The 22712-nt window shown below is 38.7% G+C and overlaps 1 protein-coding gene across 2 annotated transcripts in view; it reads right to left on the bottom strand.

Annotated features, from left to right (window-relative positions):
• Knl1 (kinetochore scaffold 1) overlaps positions 1-22712 on the bottom strand; it is a 62277-nt gene that overhangs the window by 6001 nt on the left and 33564 nt on the right. For both annotated transcript variants that reach the window (XM_008762095.3, NM_001170594.1), the window contains 10 exons: positions 20329-20427; positions 16705-16820; positions 11811-11901; positions 10862-10978; positions 9670-9757; positions 5295-5372; positions 5078-5117; positions 4223-4324; positions 2619-2719; positions 190-258 (listed from right to left, as the gene is read on the bottom strand). In XM_008762095.3, the coding sequence (XP_008760317.1) occupies positions 190-258; positions 2619-2719; positions 4223-4324; positions 5078-5117; positions 5295-5372; positions 9670-9757; positions 10862-10978; positions 11811-11901; positions 16705-16820; positions 20329-20427 (901 nt within the window). The remainder of the gene's footprint in view (positions 1-189; positions 259-2618; positions 2720-4222; positions 4325-5077; positions 5118-5294; positions 5373-9669; positions 9758-10861; positions 10979-11810; positions 11902-16704; positions 16821-20328; positions 20428-22712) is intronic.

The following is a 22712-nucleotide window of genomic DNA, read 5'->3' as shown; positions in this document are numbered from 1 at the left end:
AATTTCAAAAATAAAAATATTTATTAATCATTATTTAATATCTAGAAGTAATACAATAATTTCTCTTAAAGTCTAATCAGAATTTAGAATACTATACAAGCAGTTTTATGTCTCAAAACACATTTTAAGGACATTATTATACCTGTAGATTACCAATACAATTTAGAGGCTTAAATATTTAGAACTTACCGTCTAACAGAGACTGAAAACTGAGTTCATTAATCGTCCTGTAAGCCTTGTCCAAGAAAGGGAGACCAACTAAGGAGAAACAAAATAGGAGATTATTCTTTCTTATTTCCTCCACATCCTTACATAACCTATGCTGGCATCAAAATCGTGTGTAGCTGAGGACAGCTCTGGAGTTCAGATGCTCTTGTCCTAACTTCACCTCCTGAATCATAGGCATATACTATCATAGCTGGTTTATGCAGTGCAGAGGATGGAACCTAGACTTTCATGAATGCCAGGCATGCGCTCTATTAACTGAGCTGTCTCCTAAACGTTTTTCCAATACTTTAGAATTCCACTGAAGGTTATTTCTGAATCACATTTTTCTCTGTATATGGCAAAGATCCCCTGATATCATTCAATAATATTGGCTTAGTAGGCCCTTGAAAGAAATTAAAGTGTAAAACATAGATTTATTTGTTTGTTTGTTTATTTATTCATAACATTTTCCTTCTTCTTTTGATTTTTGTTTTTCTTTTTCAAGACATGCTTTCTCTGTGTAACAGAGCCGTTCTGTCCTGGAACTATCTCTGTAGACCAGGCTGGCCTAAAACTCACAGAGATCTGTCTGTCACTGCCTCCTATGTGACAGGATTAAAGAAGACCTCTACGTCCATGACCAGCTCAGTTTTTGTTTTTTGTTTTTTGTTTTTATTTTAAAAGAAACTTTAGGACTGTGGTGGGGTATCTTAGTTTTGCTGCTGCTGCTGCTTCTTTTCCTTTTTCCTTTTTTTGAGGTAGATTTTTTTTCTATGTACTTATGACTGTCTTGGAACTTGTATAGCAGCCTGGCCTTGAACTCAGAGATCATCTGCTACAGCTTCTGAGTGCTAGAATTAAAGGACTATGCTATTGTGCCTGTCTTCAGGCTTGGGTACATCAAACCAATTTATGATCCAGGCTTAGTAGTAAATGTCATTAATCCTAGCACTTGGGCAAATCTGAGTCTGAAGCTAGCCTGGTCTACAGAATGAGTTTTAGCACAGCCATGGCTAAATAGAGAGCTTATCTTGATAAACTAAAAGCACAACACCACACCCCACAAACAAAATAAAACAAACAAACAAAAAAAAAAAACCCAAACAAATTATGGGAAATAAAGTCAACACTAACAACAGGAAGGAAAAAAAAGCCAAGCCAACAAGTCTGGGTCCTGGGTTACCATCAGTACCCAGAGACTATATTTTACAACTGAAAATATTAAGAGCTCCTCCCTCGACTATGATTTCTGTGCAAACATTTTCCCCTCAAGAATCAAATAGGCACAAGGTGCACAGCAGCAGCATTCAGGAGGCAGAGGCAGGTAGATCTCTGAATTTGGGGCCAGTTAAGTATATATACATTCTGAGACCTTGTCTCAAACAAACAAAACATCAAGTAAAACCTTATGAGAACGGTGGGGCCAACATCTCCTAATCTACTAGCTGCTAATTCGTCAAAATTTTAAGTTACTTCTTGCTTCTCCTTGCTTCTCAGATTCCAACTCTTTATGTTGAATGGTTTATTATTACTTGCTATGTCCTAGGTACTACAGGTGCATGAGGAAAACAGATATGAGGTGTAGAGGTTTGGTTCCCAGCACACACATCAGGCTCACAATCTCTTGTGATTCCCAGCTTCAGGGCATCCAACAGGTTCTTCTCATCCCTATGGGTACCCACACACACATACATATACACACATGCTGAAAACATAGACATATTAAAATTAAAACGTAAAAAAAAAGACATGATCATGACATATTCTGTACAGTAACTATGTAGTGTCTACAGATTTCTAGCTACTCCGATGGCTTATTATATAGAGAACTTTTTAGGGGATTACAATTTTACCCTCCCCGCCAATGCTCCAGATGGAACCCAAGGAATCAGGTATAGCAGTCTAAGTGCTTTACCACTGAGCTGTATTCTCAGGCTAAAATCAATCAAGAATAACAGCCATTCAAGTAAATTTTCTAACACACACACACACACACACACACACACACACACACACGGGAAAAATATTATTTGGTTAGAGATAATTTTATTATCTAAAAGAACTCAAAACCAGTGTATTTTCATTGTTACTGTTCGTTGTCTTCTGAGACAGGGTCTCACCAGGGAGCAGGTGACCCTGTCCAGCCATGCCACCACACTCTGCTCTACTATAGTCTTAGTTCTATAACACAAAATGTGTTTGTACTGGGATAGCTTAAACTTAGCATGTAGGAGTTCCTGGGTTCAAACTCTAGCAAACTTCCCCAAACTATTATCATTAAAGTAACGTATTCTTCTGAGATTCTCAGCGGTATCGTCATATGTCAATAGTTACTATTACAATAGAATGTAGGCTTTTATCTTTAGGGCATTCATTTGTCTGTAGAGGATCATTTTAGCTTTACTGCTTACCCTGAGGCTCTCCAAAAGTGATGATAAGTTCTATTGAATCATAAACAAAGGTAAATACCGCTTGTTCATCACTCCACTCGATGATATCCCACTCAGAAAAACTAGAGAATAAACAAGAAAAACAAGTAAGTCTATTCTTCCTTCCTTCCTTCCTTCTTTCCTCCCTCCCTCCCTCCCTCCCTCCTTCCTTCCTTCCTTCCTTCCTTCCTTCCTTCCTTCGTCCCTTCCCAATGCTGGGGGTTCAATCCAAGAAATTACTAGCCCAAATAAAGAATTTATGATATCATTCAAATAGAACCAATAGTAGCTACTGTTCTTGTTCTCCACTGGATTGGAAAATAATATTTTTATTTAAATAATTTGAATGGTCAGGTTGGGAGAAGGACATACATTTTCAGTCCTAGCCCTTGGGACGCTGAAGTAGGCAGATCATCTTGAGATTTAGGTTGGCCTGTGTTACACAGTGAGATGGTATCTCAAAACACCAGACAAGCACGTTGGCAACACATATACTAAAATAAGAACAAATTAACCCTTGTGCAAGGATAATGCAAAACTTTATGATTCCATTCACACATACACATGGAAACCTATCACCAATGGAATCTTTGTGAGCAATAAGGACCTTTTGAGGAAAAACAACATAAAACAAAACCCTGGGAAAAATATATGATTACACAGTCTTGCTTTTTCTTGTTCCTTTGGTTTTTTTGTTTGTTTGTTTTTGTTTTCTGTTTTGAGTCAAGGTCTTACTGTATACTCTGGCTAGCTGAGAACTTGCTGTGTAGATGAGGCTGATAAAGAACTTACAACAACTCTCTTTCCTCTGCTCCTAAGTGCTGGGATTACTGCTATGTTCAACAACACTTGATTCAATCTTATGTATATGACTCGATCTCGAATCATATATTGGAGGGGAAGGGGATCTATTTGATAAAATGTTAAACATCAGATCCCCTAGAACTGGATTATAGGCAGTTGTGAGCTACCATGTGGGTACTGAGAAATGAACTAGATCTTCTGCAAGAACAGTATATTTAACCATTGAACCAGCTTTCCAGAAATACAAAAATATTTTAAAATATTTTAACCTAACTCATGGCCCTATATGTTTTTTTACCTTAGGTTTGAAGTATAATGACTTTTTTGAAAGGTTGGTTAACGGTTCTCAGTCTTTGAGGGTCAAACAACTCTTTCACAGTGGTTAAGTAAGACCATTGTAAAACACAGATATTTACATTATAATTCATTACAGTAACAAAATTACAGTTATGAAGTAGCAATAACATAATTTATGGCTGGGGGAGTCACACAATGTGAGGAACTTTACTGAAGGGCAGCTGCTGCATAAGGAAGGTAAGAACTGCAGCTCTAGGTGTTTAAAGGCCATAACAATTGCTGGGTATTGTGGTGTTAGAATGTGGATATTCTTCAGAAGCTGAGGCTGACAACTGCTTGGACCCAGAAATTCTAGGCCAGCCTGGGCAACACAGGTAAAATCTAACTTAAAACATTAATAATAAACCCCCAAATCCTCCAAAAATCTATAGCAACATATAAGGTACAGGATAGACCAGAAACTGGTGACATCTGCTTTTTCTTACCTCAATTGATCCAATAATTCTTCTGTTTCAGTTGTTTGTTCTTTTATAAATTCTATCTGAGCAAGGGTCTGCGTTTTCTGTGTCTCTACTTCTAAGAACTTTCTGCAAATAAAATCAGGTATTCACAGAAAAACAAGTATTTGTTAGTGAGTTCACAATAGTAACAAAATGTTTCAGGGATGAGGAGATGACTCAGTTGATAAAAAGTTCCCCTGTGAAAGCTTAGGGAGTTGAGTTTGGATCCCTGGCACCCAGGAAAGACAAGCAAGGTGTTGTAATAGTGCTGGGACAGGTGCTTCAGAGACAGATGAACCCTGGTCTTGCTGGTCAGTCAGTCTAACCAATTGGTAGGCTCCGGGTTCAATCAGAACTTCTGTCTTAAAGGCTAAGGCAGAGGTTGGCTACAGTGGTGCTACAGTGGTGCACACCTTTGACCCCAGCACTGATGGCAGAGGTAAGCAGATCTCTATGAATTCAAAGTCTACATACTAACCTTGAATTACAGCAATCTTTATGTCTCAGCCTTCTGACTGCTAAGATTATAAGCATGTACCAACATACCCAGAGTTCTGTCAACTTAATTTCAGTCGAACATTACTATCTGTCAAGTTAATGTTTGTCAATTCAAATTTTATGTGCATTGCTGTTTGTGTGTGTGTGTGTGTGTGTGTGTGTGTGTGTGTGTGTGAGAGAGAGAGAGAGAGAGAGAGAGAGAGAGAGAGAGAGAGAGAGAGAGAGAGAGAGAGAATGAATATGTAGCTTTGGCTAGGCCTAAAACGCACTGGGATCAAATCGTATGAGCCACCATATCTGGCAACATCATATTTTTTTTTTAACATTCAACGGTTAGCTGACCTTTGAAGCTCCTCTTCCTCAGTTTTCAGCCTTTCCAGTTCTATGAAAACAAAAACAAAACAAGCATAAAGAGGACACCAGGAGAAACCTGAAACACATCACTTACTTTACTGAAAATTCTGACCTAACCTAATCTCATCTAACACGTAAATGAGCTCAACAGTGCATTTCTCTCTGGCTTTAACACCTTAGTTAACCTTAGTTAACCTTTAGTTACCTTTCTCTGCATCTCGTATTTCAGAATCCCAATCTTCCATGGCATCATCTTTCTCTTCAGCCTCCAAATTCTTAGTTTCTAAGGTAAACATCAAGCATTAGAGGTCAAATGAAGCATTGGGAATATTTCACAAATACACATCTGCCATTAAAGACCTGGGCTATTATTTCAAAGACTTTTGGTATCAGATAAGTGAACTCAGAGCAAATGACAGTGATCTCATCTTATACTTAAAACATTTATTATTATTATCCTCTCTCTCTCTCTCTCTCTCTCTCTCTCTCTCTCTCTGTGGGGGGGAGTGGTGAGCACTAGAGGTCAGCAGACCCTTTCGAGTCAGGTCTCCTCTAATGGGTCATCGTCAGCTCATGCAGCAAGCACTGCCGATGCTTCCCTAGTACCCGAGAGTCTGGCTGAGGCCAGCCATAGCCCTGCAATCTTCCTGCCAAAGTCTCCCAAGTAGCTAAAATTACAGGGGCACCAGCTGCCCAGTTTGTCTCAAGTTAGCATTGACAATTTTTTCCTTTTTGCAACAGGGTCTCATGTAGCCCAAGCTGGCCCCACCGAGTAAGCTGATGATAACTCTTGATCCTCCTGTCTTTGCCTTCTAAGGACTGGGATTAAAGTACCTACTCCAAGCTTGAATTTTACCTCAAAAATACTTCCCACCTTCTTTTGAGGTTAGGTTTCACTATGTAGCTCAGGTTGGTTTGGAATTCATTATGCAGACTCTAATTCAACCTTCATAGTGCTTGAGATTACAGATGTGCACCAGGACAAACAGCTTGCATTTACTTATCTATCCAAACCCAAGCTCTTTACCACCATTAGTGCTTAATAAACACATGGCTAATTCACTTCTTATAAAACTATTTAGAGCTCCTTGGGAGGCTGTTCTATGCCTAGTCTTTAACAAATCTACCTTTTAGAAGACATTCCCTTTTGTTCTCTGTTACTTTATCTCTATCTTCAAACACATGTAATTGCTATGAGTTTTCTATGTGTATTAATTTTTAATAGTCTGTTGTTCTTTGTGTATGCGCTTGAACACACATTTATCTGTGTACGTGTTTTAAAGAAACTGTTTTACTCTGTAGTTCAGGCTGGCCTCAGACACACTGCAATCCTCCTGCCTCAGCTTTTCAAGTTATGAGATTAGTGATGTGAACCATGCCTGGCTTCTCTTTTTGTCTTTTTACTCCTATTAATCTTTCATATTTTAGCTGAAAAGTCTCTTCTGTATAGGTAAGGCTGCTTTGACCTCTTAACTAGATCAGATTTCTATTGAAGTATCTCAGTAACTTATAAGATCTTCTACAAAACTTACTATAAAATTACTTTTGAGGGAAGGGTGTTTCGGTGTTTTTGTTTTTTTGAACAAAGGTCTTATGTAACATAGGCTAGCCTCAGACTCCTGATCCTCCTGTCTCCATCTCCTACAGGTTGAGATGCCAAGCGTATAATACCACACCCAGCTTATTTGTTTAGTGTCAATAGTTACTTCATATTAAAAGTTCCATATATACGTAATCTTAATATTGTGGAGGTACAGGAAGAAGCATCAGGTGTTTAAGGATACTCTGGAGCACTTTAGAGGTCAGTATATTCTACATGTTACCCTGTCTGAGGAAAAAAAGTTCCACAAGGGCACAAATCATGTTTGGTTTTGGTTACTAGTATGTTCTTATTTCTGAGTACTATCATACAAAAGGAACAAACTCAGCAAATTTGTAAAGTAAGTAATGAGAAAAGAAGCATAGCTGTTGGGTTTTTCTTCTGTTGTGGATTTTTTTTTTTTTTCTTCAGTCCTGAGAAGATCAAATCCATGGACCTGAGAATACTCTGCCACTGAACTCCACCCCCAGCCTTGTTATTTCTATTTGCTCTTTATATGGGGTGTAGAGAGACTTCTAAACAAATTTATTACTATTTGTAAATGGGTGATTTGTCTGCATGTATGTCTGTGTACCACATGCATATCTGATGCCCTCTGAGGTCAGAAGAGGGCATTAGGTCCCCTGGGAATTTAGTTATAGCCACTATGTGGGTATTGGAAATAGAATTTGAGGTCCTGTGGAAGAGTAACCAGTGTTCACAAACTGTTTAGTCATCTCTCTAGCCCTTCTCTCTCCCTTTCTGAAGGACCTCATACTATTCAGGTTAGCCTAGAACACAACAATGCAACACATGCCAGTCCTGAAATCAAGGCAGTCTTCTCGCCTTGACCTCCCAAATGCTGGGACTGCAATTGTTGAGCCACCAATACACAACTATTTTTTGTTTTTCTCCTTTTGAAAACCTCAAGTACTTCAGGATGATCTTGAACTTCTGTTCTGCCTGCCTTAACCTTCAGACTGCTGGGGTCACAGGCATGTGCATTCATATCTGACTTCAGGAGATGCTGTTGGAGATGGAACTCAGGGTTCTGTGCATGCTAAGCAAACCACAAACTAAGCCATACCCCTAGGCACACGCTAAAGATGACAGTGAGGTAAATAAATTCAATGGGAATGAAAATGATAAAGGGAAGGAATCAGTAATTTAAGATTACTGTGAAGACATAATAGAAATCATTAATTTATGTGTTTTTGAAAAGAGACAGTAAGTTAATTTAAAACTATGATATTCATATATTTGTTTTCAATTAAATGCAGAATGCATGTATTAGACAATTTTTCTATGCAATTCACAATGCTAGAGATGTTAAAAAAAATGGAAGAAAACATGCTAATTTTACCTCCATGAAGCTTATAGTTTTTTTTTTTTAGTATATGTGCTGCCGAAGCGAGCACAGCTTACAATTTTTTAACAATTTATTTTTATTTTATGTCTATCTGTGTGTGTGTGTGTGTACAGTAACAGGTGTGCACAAATGTGCATGTGCCTGTGTGTATATGTGTATGCCTGAGGATGCCAGAAAAGGATGTTGAACCCCCTGGAACTAGAGTTATGGGCAGTCATACCTGGCCTAGGTGTTGATGGGTTAGTTTGGGTAAGAGAGGCCCATACGGGAGCTAAAAGGACAGCCCAGAAGTAAAGAATAGAATTAGAGTCAGGTGTTGTAATGCCTCAGAGGGTAAGTTAAATAAATGTTTTAGGAAGAAAAGAACAATCAGCAGTGTCAAAAAAAGGAAACAGACTAAAGACTAGGAACATGAGTATGTGAGTATGAGTATGTGGAATTTTGTGATCTTTGAGAGGACAAAGGAAAGCAAAACTAAAAGTTGGGAGTTGAAGTGGCCAAAGAAGATGGTTAAGTAATTTCCACATAGAGATAATTTATCTATTAAAAACATGGGCCAATGAGACAGTTCAGCAGTAACGTAAGCCCAAGTTAGAGCTCAGAAACCCAGAATGGAGACATATGAGAACTGACACCCAAAAGCTATCATCTGACCTCCATATGTCCCCCGTGGCACACACACCCTGGGAACACACACAAGAGAAAAGTGTGGGTGGGGCCGGAGAACTGCCCCAGTAGTTGAGAGCACTGACTGCTCTTCCAGAGTACCAGGTTCAATTCCCAGCACACTCACTTCAGCTCACAATCATCTGTCACTCCAGTTCTGGGGATCTGACACCCTCTTCTAGCCTCCATGGTGCAAACTCATGTAGGCAAACACTCATACACTTAAAGTAAAATTTAAAAAATCTCATAAATACATAACCTTAAAAGTACGTATACTAAGAAACGAACACAAACAAGTGTGATTGAAAAACAAAAAAAATCAAAACCCCAGAATACTGAGCATTGAGGCACACATTGTAACGCCAGCACTTAGGAGGCAAGGCAGGAGGACCACAAGTTCAAGAGTAGCTCAGGCAAATTCCAGGCCACCCTGGGCTACACAGACTCTGTCCCCCAAATAAACAAAACCATACAAGATTATGGCATAGGTTATGAAGAGCTTTGCAAAAGAACTTATTTCTTTGGACATCTCTTCTTTACTATCATGGATGATGATAGGAAACCAGCTTCTAGTATTTTTTATTGCGCTGATTTATTCTGGGGTGTGGGGTGTGCACCACAGCATGCCTATGGAGAACAGAGGGAACACATGAGAACCAGTTCTCTTCTTCCATCATGTGGGCCCAGGAATCAAACCCAGCTCATCAGGCTTGATGGCAAGTACCTTTATGCACTGAACTAACTCATTAGCCCAAAAAAAGGGTATTACTTTGTTCCAATTTAAGAACTCAGGCTGCTAAAATAGCATAGTTAAGACCAAATTTTCTAACTTATAGTACCATTTATAGAAAATTATCCTTTAAGTTTGTGTACTTTCAGAAGTTGAGCCTAAGGCCTTTTGCATACCAGGTAAGTAGTCTGTCACTGAGCTCTGTCCTCAGCCCCTGAAGGAAAGCATTACTTTACCTATTTCCACTGCAGTGAGACAGTTATTGATCTTCTTAAGTATGGTGTCCATCTCGTTGATTTTTATCTGAAGTTTCCTCTTCTCAGTCTAAACACAAAAACGTTATAGATTGTAAAGCTGAAGCTCCGAAGAATCCTTTAATAGTTCAATTACTGTCACGACTGTGAATGGGCAAATCTTGTTTCCCTTTTTAATTTGGCAATAACAGTGACTGAACATGCTGGTCACATGATCTACTGCTGCCCTTTATCCCTATCCATTTATTTCCAACTAAAGCCAGGCTTACAATTAAAATTGCCTAGGCTGACGCTGAACTTGTGATATTCCTGCCTTGGACTTCCTGCGCCACCACACTGGCATGAAGGCAAATCTTGAGGTTACGACTTTTAGTCTGGACTTAAAATTTTTAATTTTAAAAGACAAATGAATTTTGTCTTTCTCTTTATTATAGCATTTCTTTTCTATGCGTGTTTCATGAACTGCCTTGAGTTCACTGTGTGAGAAGGGCTGGTTTTCTCTAACGGATGGCTCTGTCTGTGCTGCTGCTATTGAGACAGGTTCTTGCTATGTGATCCAGAACTTATGGCAATCCTCCTGCTCAGCTTCCTGTAGGTCTATGCACCAGGCACAGCTATTTTTGCATTTTTATTTCTATACAGATGACACTGTATACCATACTTCCTGTACGTATTTGCTGGTACTTACTAAGCAGAGCTAGGCTATTGTGCTTGGTCTTATGTACACGTGTACATGCTCCCGCTCACCGGCATGAGCGCCCTACTTCTGTCTCTCAAATGGGAGACTGAACAAATGCTAAGCAAATGATCTACACTGAGCTATACTCTCAGCTCCATGTGTAAAGCCTTTGTAAAAGAAAAAGGATAAACACATGCACAAACATATGCAACTGAATATGGATATAAAGAAGATGATACTGCCTTCTGTATGCATAGGGACACAGAATCACAAGTATTTTATTTCAATATGTAAAATGGACAATATATGAGACATAGCCCATAATAGTAACTATATTTCATTTTACTTCTAATGTCCAAGGTTGAAGTTTTTGGTTACTAGAACCTCACTTTTTAGAAACAAACTTTTATCCAAGCCTCACTTATATATCTCCTAAGAAGCATTTCATATTTTATATCTACTATACATTACTATATGTCAACCATCCCAAATTACCTCAGCTGAGTGCACCAATTTGCTATACAGATCCACTTTTCCTTGGTGAGTGAAGACTTTCGTCATCTTGGTATAACGTGATTTTATTTTGTTAAGGTAAATTCCATAGGTCTTCAGCTGTATGAGAAAGTTAAAGAATACATTTTACTAAAAAAAAAAAAAAGTCAGATAAGGTAAGTAAGCTCTGTTCAATTGCCTGTGCTATGCTTTGCCTAATCTAGATTCTGATCCTAAGGCAAGAACTTTTCATTTGCAAATTGGTAGATCTGAAGTCATATGGACCAGGTTGGTCTTATACGCATGTTCTTCCAGCTCCTGCCGTTAAAGAGCTGCGATCACAGGTGCTTGCCACCACACTTAGGATCTGCGTATCGATTTAAAAATATAAAAACTTCAGTTTTGATTCTTTCACTTATTCATTTTATAAACTAGAAAATGACTGGCTCTTAATTAACAAAACATGATTATATATGAGGACATAAGTAAAATGAACTAATAAGTAGCTAACCAATTAAAGAAAATCTTCATTTAAATCTAAGGAAAATGCAAATAAAAGGCTGGGAACATCCTATATATTTCTTACATGTTAAATTAAACATCAAGCATTAGAAAGGTTATATTTAACAATTACTTGGTAATAATTAGATAAGACCACAGCAACACATTAGATCTAAGACTAAAGAACTCCATACTATCAAGTAACAGTTCTTTTTTGTTTATATGTTTGTTTGTTTGTTTGTTTGTTTTGGAGACAGGGTTTCCTTGTGTAGTCCTGGCTATACTGGAACTAGCTCTATAGTTCAGGCTGGCCTTGAACTCAGAGATCCACTTTCCTCTGCCTTCCAAATGCTAGAATTAAAGGTTGAGTGTGCCACCACAGTAGGCTAGGCAACAGTTCCAAATGTATCAAAACGTGTCAATTCTTATTCAGAAAATAGAACAAAAATACCTCTTCGTCAGAGTAGTCTTTCATTTTTTCCCACAAGTTCCTATTTACATCCACCAATAGTTTATCTTGGTTCAACGCAGATACCTTCAATCTAAAATAAACAATGTTAGTACAAGATTTAGAATTCTGCTTGAATAAGCCAGCTTAAACATACAGCCAAACAATTATTTCTAGGGTTTTTTTTTTCTACACAGGAGGACTAATTCACTCAGAAAACATAGCTAGACGATTATTCAACATTTGAAGAACAAAAGTTAAGAATGTCATAATGAGCCTAATGTAGTTAGGCACACCTTTAGTACCAGCACTTGGAAAGCAGAGACAGTCTGATCTCTGTAAATTCGAGGACAACCTTGCCTACAGAATGAGTTCCAGGATAGCCAGGGCTACAAAAACAAACCCTATCTTGAAAAACAGACAGACAGACAGACAGACAGACAGACAGACAGACAGACAATGTCCCGATGATGCTGGGAAGAGGGATAGATCTCAGGGTCAGAGAGGCCAGAGTCCACTGGAGAACCCAGGGGGCCTTGGTACCTTTGGGGGATGGCAGGACTTGGAGGGGTTGGAGAAGGCAGTAGGAGAGGGTAGCACCCAATTACTAAGGTTCTAGTTTCCAGGGTCTTCAGCAAGAAAAAAAAGGGGGCAAAGACTTGATTTTGAGTCTTAGGACAGCTCTAGGCTGAGCCCCCGAAACTTTCAGCCTTTTGGGCCTGGTAAATCAGGCCAGGGGTCCCAAACTCTCGTCCTCCCACCCTTGAATTCCCAAAATTCCCTCAATGGCTTACTCCCACAGCCCATGAAGGTTTCCTTCTGCTTGCTCTGTCTCCCCAATACATTTTGGGATCCACCACTTCCTTGCAGCTTAGGTTCTAAACTCAAGAGGTCAGCATCCCAGCAAGTGCAGCAGCCTCTGGAGGCAGTTCAGGCTCACTTCACCAGACCACCAATCTTCACTCAGCCAGCAGCTAACCAAGATCCTCTAGAGACCTTGACAGATAATATCAGCCCTCACTCACTAGGGTCTCCTCTCCATAACTCTGGCCAATCACTCTGAAAATTCAAGCTTCCCACCCTTGCAGGCTCCCCACCCACACCTGGACACCCACTGTACTACTCTGCACATCCATCTGCTCTTAGAGTTTTTTGGTTTTCTTTTGTTTTTCCTTCCCCCTCAGTACAGGGATTTGGCTTTTCCAGAAATGACTGCCCCTGGTTCTCCATACTACATATGTCAAGGCTAATACTTACAAAATCCCAACCCCCTCCAGGAAGGCACCTTCCTACTACTACCTGTCCATTGCCTGTATTATTTATTGTTTTATGCAAAGCAGATACTGCACATATTGAATTATATAAGACGGCTGCATTTGCAATTGAGGAATGGTATACACTTGTACTCTTAATACTTCAGAGACCAGGGCAGGAAGATTGCCCAGAATAGTCAGCCTAGACTTTAGTCTCTTGAGGCACTGTCTCAAAAGAACAAGATAGAAAAGTACTTATAAATAAGTACTAATTTTAGTGGTTAAGAGCTTGCTATTCAGAGGACCTGAGTTCAGTTCCCAGCACCCATGCTGGACGGCTCACAATGTTATTAACTCCAGTTCTAGAGACACCAACATCTGGCTTCTTTGGGCATCTGTACTCGCTCCCCCTCCCCCTTCTCTCATACACACACACAATTTAAAACAATAAAAATTTTAAAGTAAAAAAAAAAAAAAGAAGTGTTACAAATCAAAAGCTTTCTAACAAGGAGTCCTACATCACACTATTTGCTTTCTGTAAGTGGAAACACATTGCTTTCAAGTTTAAGATGTCATTGTATAACTGCTGTGAAGTTGTAGTTGGTGTTTTAAGTAAAAGTTCTCAATTTACCCCAAAGTTTATCAAACTTTAACAAAATAGAATTTATAAAACACAGCAAAGTTAAGCTGTGATTCTTAGATAGTATGAGCTATGAAACATGAGTTCCTGACTAGCCTGGCACAATGAGACACTGTTCAATAAGAAAGCTGCTATAATTTCAATATTCACTAATAAATAGAGGAAGTAAATCTCTAATAAAGATATTTGTGATACCGAGAATTAGGTATACCCTTATGCATATTTATGAAAATGTTCCACTGAACTATAACCTCGACACATAGGTACAAAAAAATCAAACAGAGCAAATCTAAACCAACTCTTTTTTTTTTTTAAATTGGATCTTTTTTTTAAATTTACATTTCAAATGTTATTCCCTTTCCTGGTTTCCCTGACATAAGCCCCCTATCTCATCCTCCTCCCCTTCTTCTATAAGGGTGTTGCCTTCCCCATCCACCCCCCTCCTGTCCCCTCCTCCACATTCCACTACACTGGGGGTCCAAGCTTGGCAGGACCAAAGCTTCTCTTTCCATTGGTGCCCAGCAAGGCCATCCTCTGCTACATATGCAGCTGGAGCCATGGGTCAGTCCATGTATAGCCTTTGGGGTAGTGGTTTAGTCCATGGGAGCTCTGGTTGGTGAGCTGCTTCTTTTTAAGGTTAGATTAATTTTCTTTTTTTTTTAAAGCTTTATGTATTATCTATATTTGTGTGTACTTGAAGGAGCTTATGTACACTAGGTGCATGAAAGAAACTAAACAATTATTAGGGCATCGATGCCCTGAACTGGAGTTGCAGGCGGCCGTGAGCCGCTTATGCTCTTCCTCACTGAGCCACCTGTTGAGGTTCCGCCAGTTCACACTTTACAACATTAAGAATCTTATCTGTCTTATTCAGTGATGAACCCTAGAACTAATATAGATTGTGGCAGTGCTGAATAGATAGATATGCTGAATGACCAAGTAGAATCAGACAAAATTGGTGTACCATAATTTTTGTTTGTTCCTTCTTTTCCCCTTGATTGTGTGAGTATACAGTGTGTATATGTGCACATTAGTGTGTCTATGGGCATGTGTGGAGGTCAGAGGACACCCTCAGATACCAGCTGTTTAAGGCCCAAGTCCCTTCTTTGCTTTCTGATGCTGTATATAGCGGGTTACATGACCCTTGAACAGCTAGAGTCTCTTGTCTCTGCCTCCCATCTTCCGGTAGGAGGTTCTGAATTAAAGATGCTTGTGCTATTATTCTCACGGCTTTCACACTGGTGTTAGAGGTCTGACCTCAGGTCCTTTAACCACACCAGAGGACCTCGCTGCATTTGTTTGTTCTTCAGGAGATAGGGTCTGATTACATGGCCCCGGCTGACCTGGAATATAGTTATCACTGGACGGCTATGAACTCACCATCTTTTTTCGTTAGTATGAAGATTATAGGTATATGCCTTATATCCAGATGAAATACTGACTTAACAGTTTTATTTTAAATTTCTTTTAAAACTACATAAGTAAGGCTGGAGAGACGGTCCAATGGTTAAGAGCACTGACTGTTCTTCCAGAGGACCAGTTCCAAATCCACCCGCATGGCAGCTCACCATGCAATTTCAATTTCAGGGAATTTGAAGCCCTTTCTGGCCTCCATGGGTACTAGGCACACATGCATACATGCAGACAAAATACCCACGCACATAAAATAATAACTTCAAAACTACATGATTTTTACATGATTTTTACAGCTCAGCAGTAGGGAAATTAAATGCCTAGCACTCTCTAAGTCCTTAAGTCAAGCAATGCCCAGTATCACACACAAATTGAACAAAACAAAAAACCATGACACTTAAAAGTTATTTTTTAGATTGTGTCAAAAGTAATTGGAAAGTACTAAAATAGCATGAAATAAACATTATTTTGAATTTTAGTTTATCTTAAGAAAAGTAGATTTATAATTATAAATCTTACTACTTACAAAGATCCAAGATTGAGCTATCTTCTAAGTAAAATTATATTCTTTTATGTATGTAAATTGAGGGAACATGTAGCAAAAATTAGAAACACCAAAATAACTTTGATTTTGAATACTATACAGTTGTTATTACTATATTTTTGAGACAAGATCTCGCTTTGCAACCCTGGGTGGCCTTGAATTCAGAGATCTGCCCTGCCTCTGCTTCCTAAGTATTAAAACGAAAAGGCCTATGCCAGCATATCAAGTTATATATACAATTATTTTTTGCAGAAAAGATATGTAGACCAAAATGGCCTGGCTTTTCTGTTTCTTAAGATTTATTTATCTATTTGCATGAATAGATGTGTGTATCTTTGGGCTTGAAGGCCAAATGGGCGTGATGTCTGACTTACTATGTGGATATTGGAATCAGAGCTCTTACCCTCATGACCGCACAGCAAGTGCTCTTAACCATTAAAGTCATCTCTACAACCTCATGGCCTTAAACTCAGGATCCTCCTCTCTCCACCTCCCTTCCTAAATGCTGGTATTATAGTCATGAACCATAACACCCAGTTTACAAACCCAAAATTAAAGTGTGGCAGTTTACAACTTGAATCTGGCACTCACAAAGCAAGGGTAAGGGGATATCCTGTTTTGAGTCCAGCCTGGTCTACATAGAGAGTTCCAGGACAGCCAGGGATTCACAGAGAAACCCTGTCTTTCATGGGAGGTGAACAGCAGCATATTATATTCTTTTGAAGATGTTCTGTTTTAACTAATTTTTATCATAACATAATAATTTCAGTTTATCTTTTTATTCATCATGATATAAAACATTTTGTGTAAATAATGGCTATTGCTCATGGTATCCATTAAATAGATATCACTACTACTTTATGAAGAGGAAAAGAAAAGTAAATAACTATTCAAGGCTATACAATATTGTAGGTTGAACTGGGTTTCTATTCCTGTCATACTGGTTGTTAATTCCATTCATTTTTTTCACAGTGCTGTTATTCTAATTAAAATACCACACAGACCCTCAAAACACAATTACAGGGAAATAAATGTAAACTTCCTTACTCTTCAATCTTCTGTCGAAGAAGCTCACAATCTTCTCTGTAAATTTGTATCTTGGGTCCGTAAACATATTGTCTCAACATCAGATCTTCTGTGGTAGGTAATGTGTTTATAGTAAACTTTAAAAAAAGTAATCAATGAATCAATGAATCAGAATTGATACCTTTTTATTTTAAAATCTAAGATAGAACCTTACTATGTAGTTTAGGCTGGCCTGGAACGTGTGATCTTGGCCTCTTGCTTATAACACCATGTCTGGCAAAACCAGATGTTGATTTTTGTTCTTGTACAATTTTGTTTTTTTTTGTTTTTTGTTTTTAAATAGAGGGTCTATACGGAACTCTCACTGATCTCCTGATCCTCCCAAGTACTGGAATTATAGAAGTACCTGACTTATACCTAGCTCAAAATTGGCATTTTAAGGACAAAAACAGATACAAGAACAAATTCAAGTTTTAGAGTGTCTATTTCTTTTTTTTTTTTTTTTTTTTTTTTTTTTTTTTTTTTTTTTTGGTTCTTTTTTTTCGGAGCTGGGGACCGAACCCAGGGCCTTGCGCTTCCTAGGTAAGCGCTCTACCACTGAGCTAAATCCCCAGCCCGAGTGTCTATTTCTTAAAGTCAAACAAACAGTTCAGTATAGGGAACATGAGGTTCTTGGTTCAAAATCCACTCTTCCACAGATGTTCAGTTAAGCTAAGAATATTGACTTATAGGACTGAAAGTGGTTTAAAAATAATCATGAATTATTTTAAGAAAAATCAAGGGTTAGCAAGGTGGCTCCCATAAATTGTCCTCTGACCTCAAAGCATGTACATGCATGTACACATATACATATACATGCAATAGATAAATGTAATTTAAAAATCAATACCTCAAAATTAAGCTAACCAGGAACTACTTTACTTAGAAAGGAGGAAAAAACAAAAAACAAAACAAAACAAAAAGGCAGTAGTAGTGGCTCATGCCTGCCATCCAGTATTTAGGAGACTGACGCAAAAGGACCTTGTCTTTGTGAGTTCAAAGCCATCTTCTGCTACATAGTAAATTCCAGGGTACCTTAAACTAGAGACCTTATCTCAACCAACCAATCCATCCACCCATTAAAGAACAGTTTGTTATGTTTTACAACTCTAGTTTAAAGACAAATAAACATAATCTTGTTTTGGAAAAAATTAACCTAAATAAGCCTTTTAATTTCATTACTATAAAAAAATCAAATACCACTTCATTCATTACTTACAAGCAGTACAGCACATAATATGTTATTTCAACACTCTAAACCTTGGACTTATCTATTAAAAAGCTGGGAGATAAGTAAGCATGAGGACTGTGTTCAGTCCCCATGACCTAGGTGTGTATATTTCGTTTGCATGTATGTATGTATGTCCATCATTAATGCCTGGTGCCCTAAATAGCCAGAAGAGGCTGTCAAATCCCCTGGGAATGGAGCTATACAGTTGTGAACAGCCATATTGGAGCTGGGACTCAAACCTAGATCATCGGCAACAGGAGAGACTGCTTTTAACCACTATTCCATCTCCTTGGGCCCCTCCAGCTATTTCTTTTCAGACAAGGTCTCACAGAGAGTTGGTGGCCCTTGAAATATACATGTAGTCAAGGATGACCTTGAACTTGTAATCCTCCTGGTTGTATCTATCAGGAACAGGGATTATAGATGTGGGCCACCACATCCAGCATAGTGTCAAAATTATTTTTTATTTTAAATTATATTTATTTATTATATGTGTGGCTTGCAAGCCACAGCACGGATGTATAAGTCACTTTTCTTCTACCATGTAGGTTCTGCAGAATCAAACTTAGGCAGTCAGCTTAGTGTCAGACACCTTTACCCAATATGTCATCTCACTGGCTCAATTATCAGGTTCTTATTTGTTTGTTTGTTTGTTTGTTTGAGAAATGGTTTCACTGTGAAGCCCTGGCTGGCCTTAAACTCACAGAGATGGGCAATGTCTTTGCCTGTAAGTGTTGAAGTTAAAAATTGGCTACAATCTTCTTCTTTTTTTTTTTTTTTTTTTTTTTTTTGGTTCTTTTTTTCGGAGCTGGGGACCGAACCCAGGGCCTTGCGCTTCCTAGGTAAGCGCTCTACCACTGAGCTAAATCCCCAGCCCCGGCTACAATCTTCTTTAAGAACTTCTTAGAGTTCTTAAAAACTTGGGGATTTAGCTCAGTGGTAGAGCGCTTGCCTAGCAAGCGTAAGGCCCTGGGTTTGGTCCCCAGCTCAAAAAAAAAAAAAAAAAAAAAAATTTTTAATGCATAAAAATCAAAACTATGTGTACTGACTCAAAACAAAATGGCGATAGTAAAATGTTGATTGTGTTTTCTAAACACTGGTACTAAATGAAATCAAGGTTCTCTGTAAAAGAACAAGAAAAGAAAGTTATAAAAATATTACATGACATCTCCATTCAATATAAGGCCAATCTCTTTTTCTTTCTTTTTTTGCTTGCTAGTTAAGAGCCCTTGTTGCTCTTATAGGGGACACAGATTTGGTTCCGAGTACCATATGGCAGCTTACAACTATCTGTTAACTGCTGCCCCAGGGTACCTAATGACCTCTTCTCTCCTCCTCAGGCATTGCATAAATGTGATCCACAGAACATGCATGAAAAAAAAATCAATAAACATAAAAGAAAAATAAGTTTTAAAAAGGTAAAGCCTACAATCATGCTAGTAAATGGCAGAGGTGCCAGTGAATAAAAGGTTCATGCACTGTGGAACAGATTGGATAGTTTTTATTGTTGTACTTAGTGGGCGGAGTAATTTGTTGCATCTTGAATTAGAGATTCTGGGTACAAGCCATTTTTACTCATTTTGAATAAGTGTACAACTTCTATATAAACAACACTTGGTATTTCTGGCCAAGGAGTTCTTCAGCCTAATTATACTTTGTGGGTTACAGAACTTTAGCTTGAACCTCTCCATAAACAGCAAGTATTGGGGATGACTATAAAAGCACCCTCTGCCAGTGCAGGCAGCTGAGTTCCTACAACACACAGAAATATGAGGTAGCTACAAACATTGTCTACGAAGGTTAGAAACATCTCCACTCCCACCAAACACGTTTCCCACTTCTACTCTTCAGAGACTCACAGTCATCCAAATTTTGGGACAGATGCCCACAGCTATGAACCTCATTCCCCAGGATCTACATATAACCCATTTCTTGTGATATCTAAGATTTTTCAAGTCTCTTTTCTTCTTGAGCATGACTTGGCTCTACTGACATTCGTCAAGACTTGAAGATGTTAGTTAAACCACTGATGGAGGAAAAAAACTCATGGATGTCAAACTGGGAGAGCTGCAAGCTGGATACTGATCTGAGATCTTGCCTCCAAAAGCATCACTGGAATGCTGGAGACTACAGCTGGTATTACAAGTGCATCAGTGTGAGGGGATACAAACTCAGGTTGTTAGACTTGGCAGCTTTAAGGCTTCAAGCGTGGTAGACAAGCCTCTACCAACTGAGCTACATCCCCAGTTCATGATTTTATCTTTTAATAAATGCTTGCTGTGGTGCAACCTAACTTAATCAACACCAACAATGACAACAACAAAGTATGATATATTTTAGCTAGGATGAATATTTTGCCAAGAAATTGCACTTACTTTGGCTGGGAGAGTGCTCTGCCTAGGTTTCTGTATTAAGATATGAACTTGAAGAAGTATGAAGAACTCTTTGATTGTAATTTGTCCATCCTTCAGTTTCTAAAAAAAAAAGAAAGAAAAGGACTTTATATGAACGCTCACTCAAAGTACATTCACTCCGACTTTAACACCATTCATTTCTTTTTTTTTTTTTTTTTTTTTCTTTTTTGGTTCTTTTTTTTTTTTTCGGAGCTGGGGACCGAACCCAGGGCCTTGCGCTTCCTAGGTAAGCGCTCTACCACTGAGCTAAATCCCCAGCCCCTCATTTCTTTTTTTTTTTTTTTTGGAGCTGAGGACCGGACCCAGGGCCTTGTGCAGGCTAGGCAAGCGCTCTACCGCTGAGCTAAATCCCCAACCCCAACACCATTCATTTCTAAACAGCTTTATCTACCAAGTTATGGTAATAACCAAACTTCTTTCAGAAGTCCTGAGTTCAATTCCCAGCAATCAAATGGTGGTTCTTAACCATCTCTAATAGGATCTGAAGCCCGCTTCTGGCATGCAGGTGTATATGCAGATAAGGCACTCATATATATGAAATAAATAAATCCTTAAAATAAACCCGAAAGATATCCCTCTGTAGTTCAAATTTGCTATGCAGCTCAGTATGGCCTGGAATTCACAATCTTGGTCTCTCTATAGAGTGATGGAATGAAAGGTGCCAACCACCAAACCCAGTCTAACAAATTTTTAAGGTTATTCAATATAGTTTTCAAAGTACAAAACATTTGTTCTTAATTTCTACTTATTAAAGTCAAGGTGCTTGATCTCTCCAAAACTCACACTAATTCCCAAGGTCATATGTCAATAGTATGTGGCAGAAGATAACTGGATGAAGTCATAATATTATGGCGCCCAGGACTGCATTAATGGCTTTGTAAGAAGAAAATGAGCTATAAGCTATAGCCAGTGAGATACTTGGTAAGCTATAGCCATGAGATGCTATGGGTCACCCAGAGATTCTGCACAGTACCTCCAGTCTGGCAGCCTCATCACATGCTGAACTTGTGGCAGTACTATATATACCTGACAAGGCTTAATGAACCACAAGCTGGCTGTCTAAACTCCCCAGTTTGTGGTATTCAGTTATTACAAGAGAGAACAGACTAAGATAATATTTGATATAACTACTATGTTGAATCCTTAACAAAGAAAATGAGCCTTCTATACATTTGAAATACTTTATAATTTTAAAAATTCTAAGGCTGGAGATACAACCCGGTTGGTAAAGTTCTTGCCTAGCATTCATGAAGCTCTAGGCTGGATTCCTAGTACTACATAAAATTTGGCATGTGGCCCTTGTATGTAATCCTAACACTCAGGAGGTAGAGGCAGGAAGATCAAAAGTTTGAGGTCACTTTCAGATATACATATTAAGTTTGAGGTCAGCTGTCACATATGGAGGCAACCTTAAGAACAAAACAAAACAAAAACTAAGCCAGGTATGGTAGCACACTTCTGTAATTCTAATACTTGGCCTTAACTAATGCCTGAGATCTTGTCTCAAAAAAAAAAAAAAACAAAAAACAAAACAAAACAACAACAACAACAACAACAACAACAAAAAAACAATAGGGCTAGAGAGATGCCTCAGCAGTTAAGAAAGAGCACTGGCTGCTCTTCCAGAGGTCCTAAGTTCAATTCCCAGCAATTACATGGTAGCTCAGCTCACAGCCATCTATAATGGGATCTGATGCCCTCTTCGGGTGTGTCTTAAGAGAGTGACAATATACTTACATACATAAAAAATAAATAAATAGGAAAAAGAACTAACAAAAGACACTTAAAAATAGTGTATTAAAGGTGAGAAATAAAGGTGAGGGGTGGTGGTATATGACTTTGATATCAGTGCTCTGAGAGGCAGAGGTAGGTAAATCTCTGAGTTCCAGGCTAGCCTGGTATAGAGAGAGAGTTCCAGGTCAGTAAGGGATACACAGAGAAATCCTGTCTCAGAAAAAACAAAAAACACGGCAAAACATAAGCCAATGTGGCGGTGTACATGCCTTTAATTCCAGGACTTCAGAGGCAGATGCAGACAGATCTCAGGGAGTTTGAGGTCAGTCTAATCTACATAGTGAGTTCAAAGCTAGCCAGGGCCACAAAGAAAGATGATGTTTCCATACAAAGAAAGAAACAAAATAAAAATCTTAGTGAGAAATAGTAGCCCATGGGATGGCTCAGCTAACAAGGGCATTCAACACCAAGCCTGACAGACTGAGTTCAACCCCTGAGACCCACATGATGGAAACAGAGATCAATTTCTGCAAGTTGTCCTCAGACTGTCACATCTGTAGTTTGGCATACATGCACTCAAATACTACATGCACTCAAATACCCACACACAC

This window comes from Rattus norvegicus, chromosome 3 (assembly GCF_036323735.1).
Source record: "Rattus norvegicus strain BN/NHsdMcwi chromosome 3, GRCr8, whole genome shotgun sequence".
Classification (NCBI taxonomy): Eukaryota; Metazoa; Chordata; class Mammalia; order Rodentia; family Muridae; genus Rattus; species Rattus norvegicus.
This window is presented reverse-complemented; position numbering and strand designations above follow the sequence as displayed.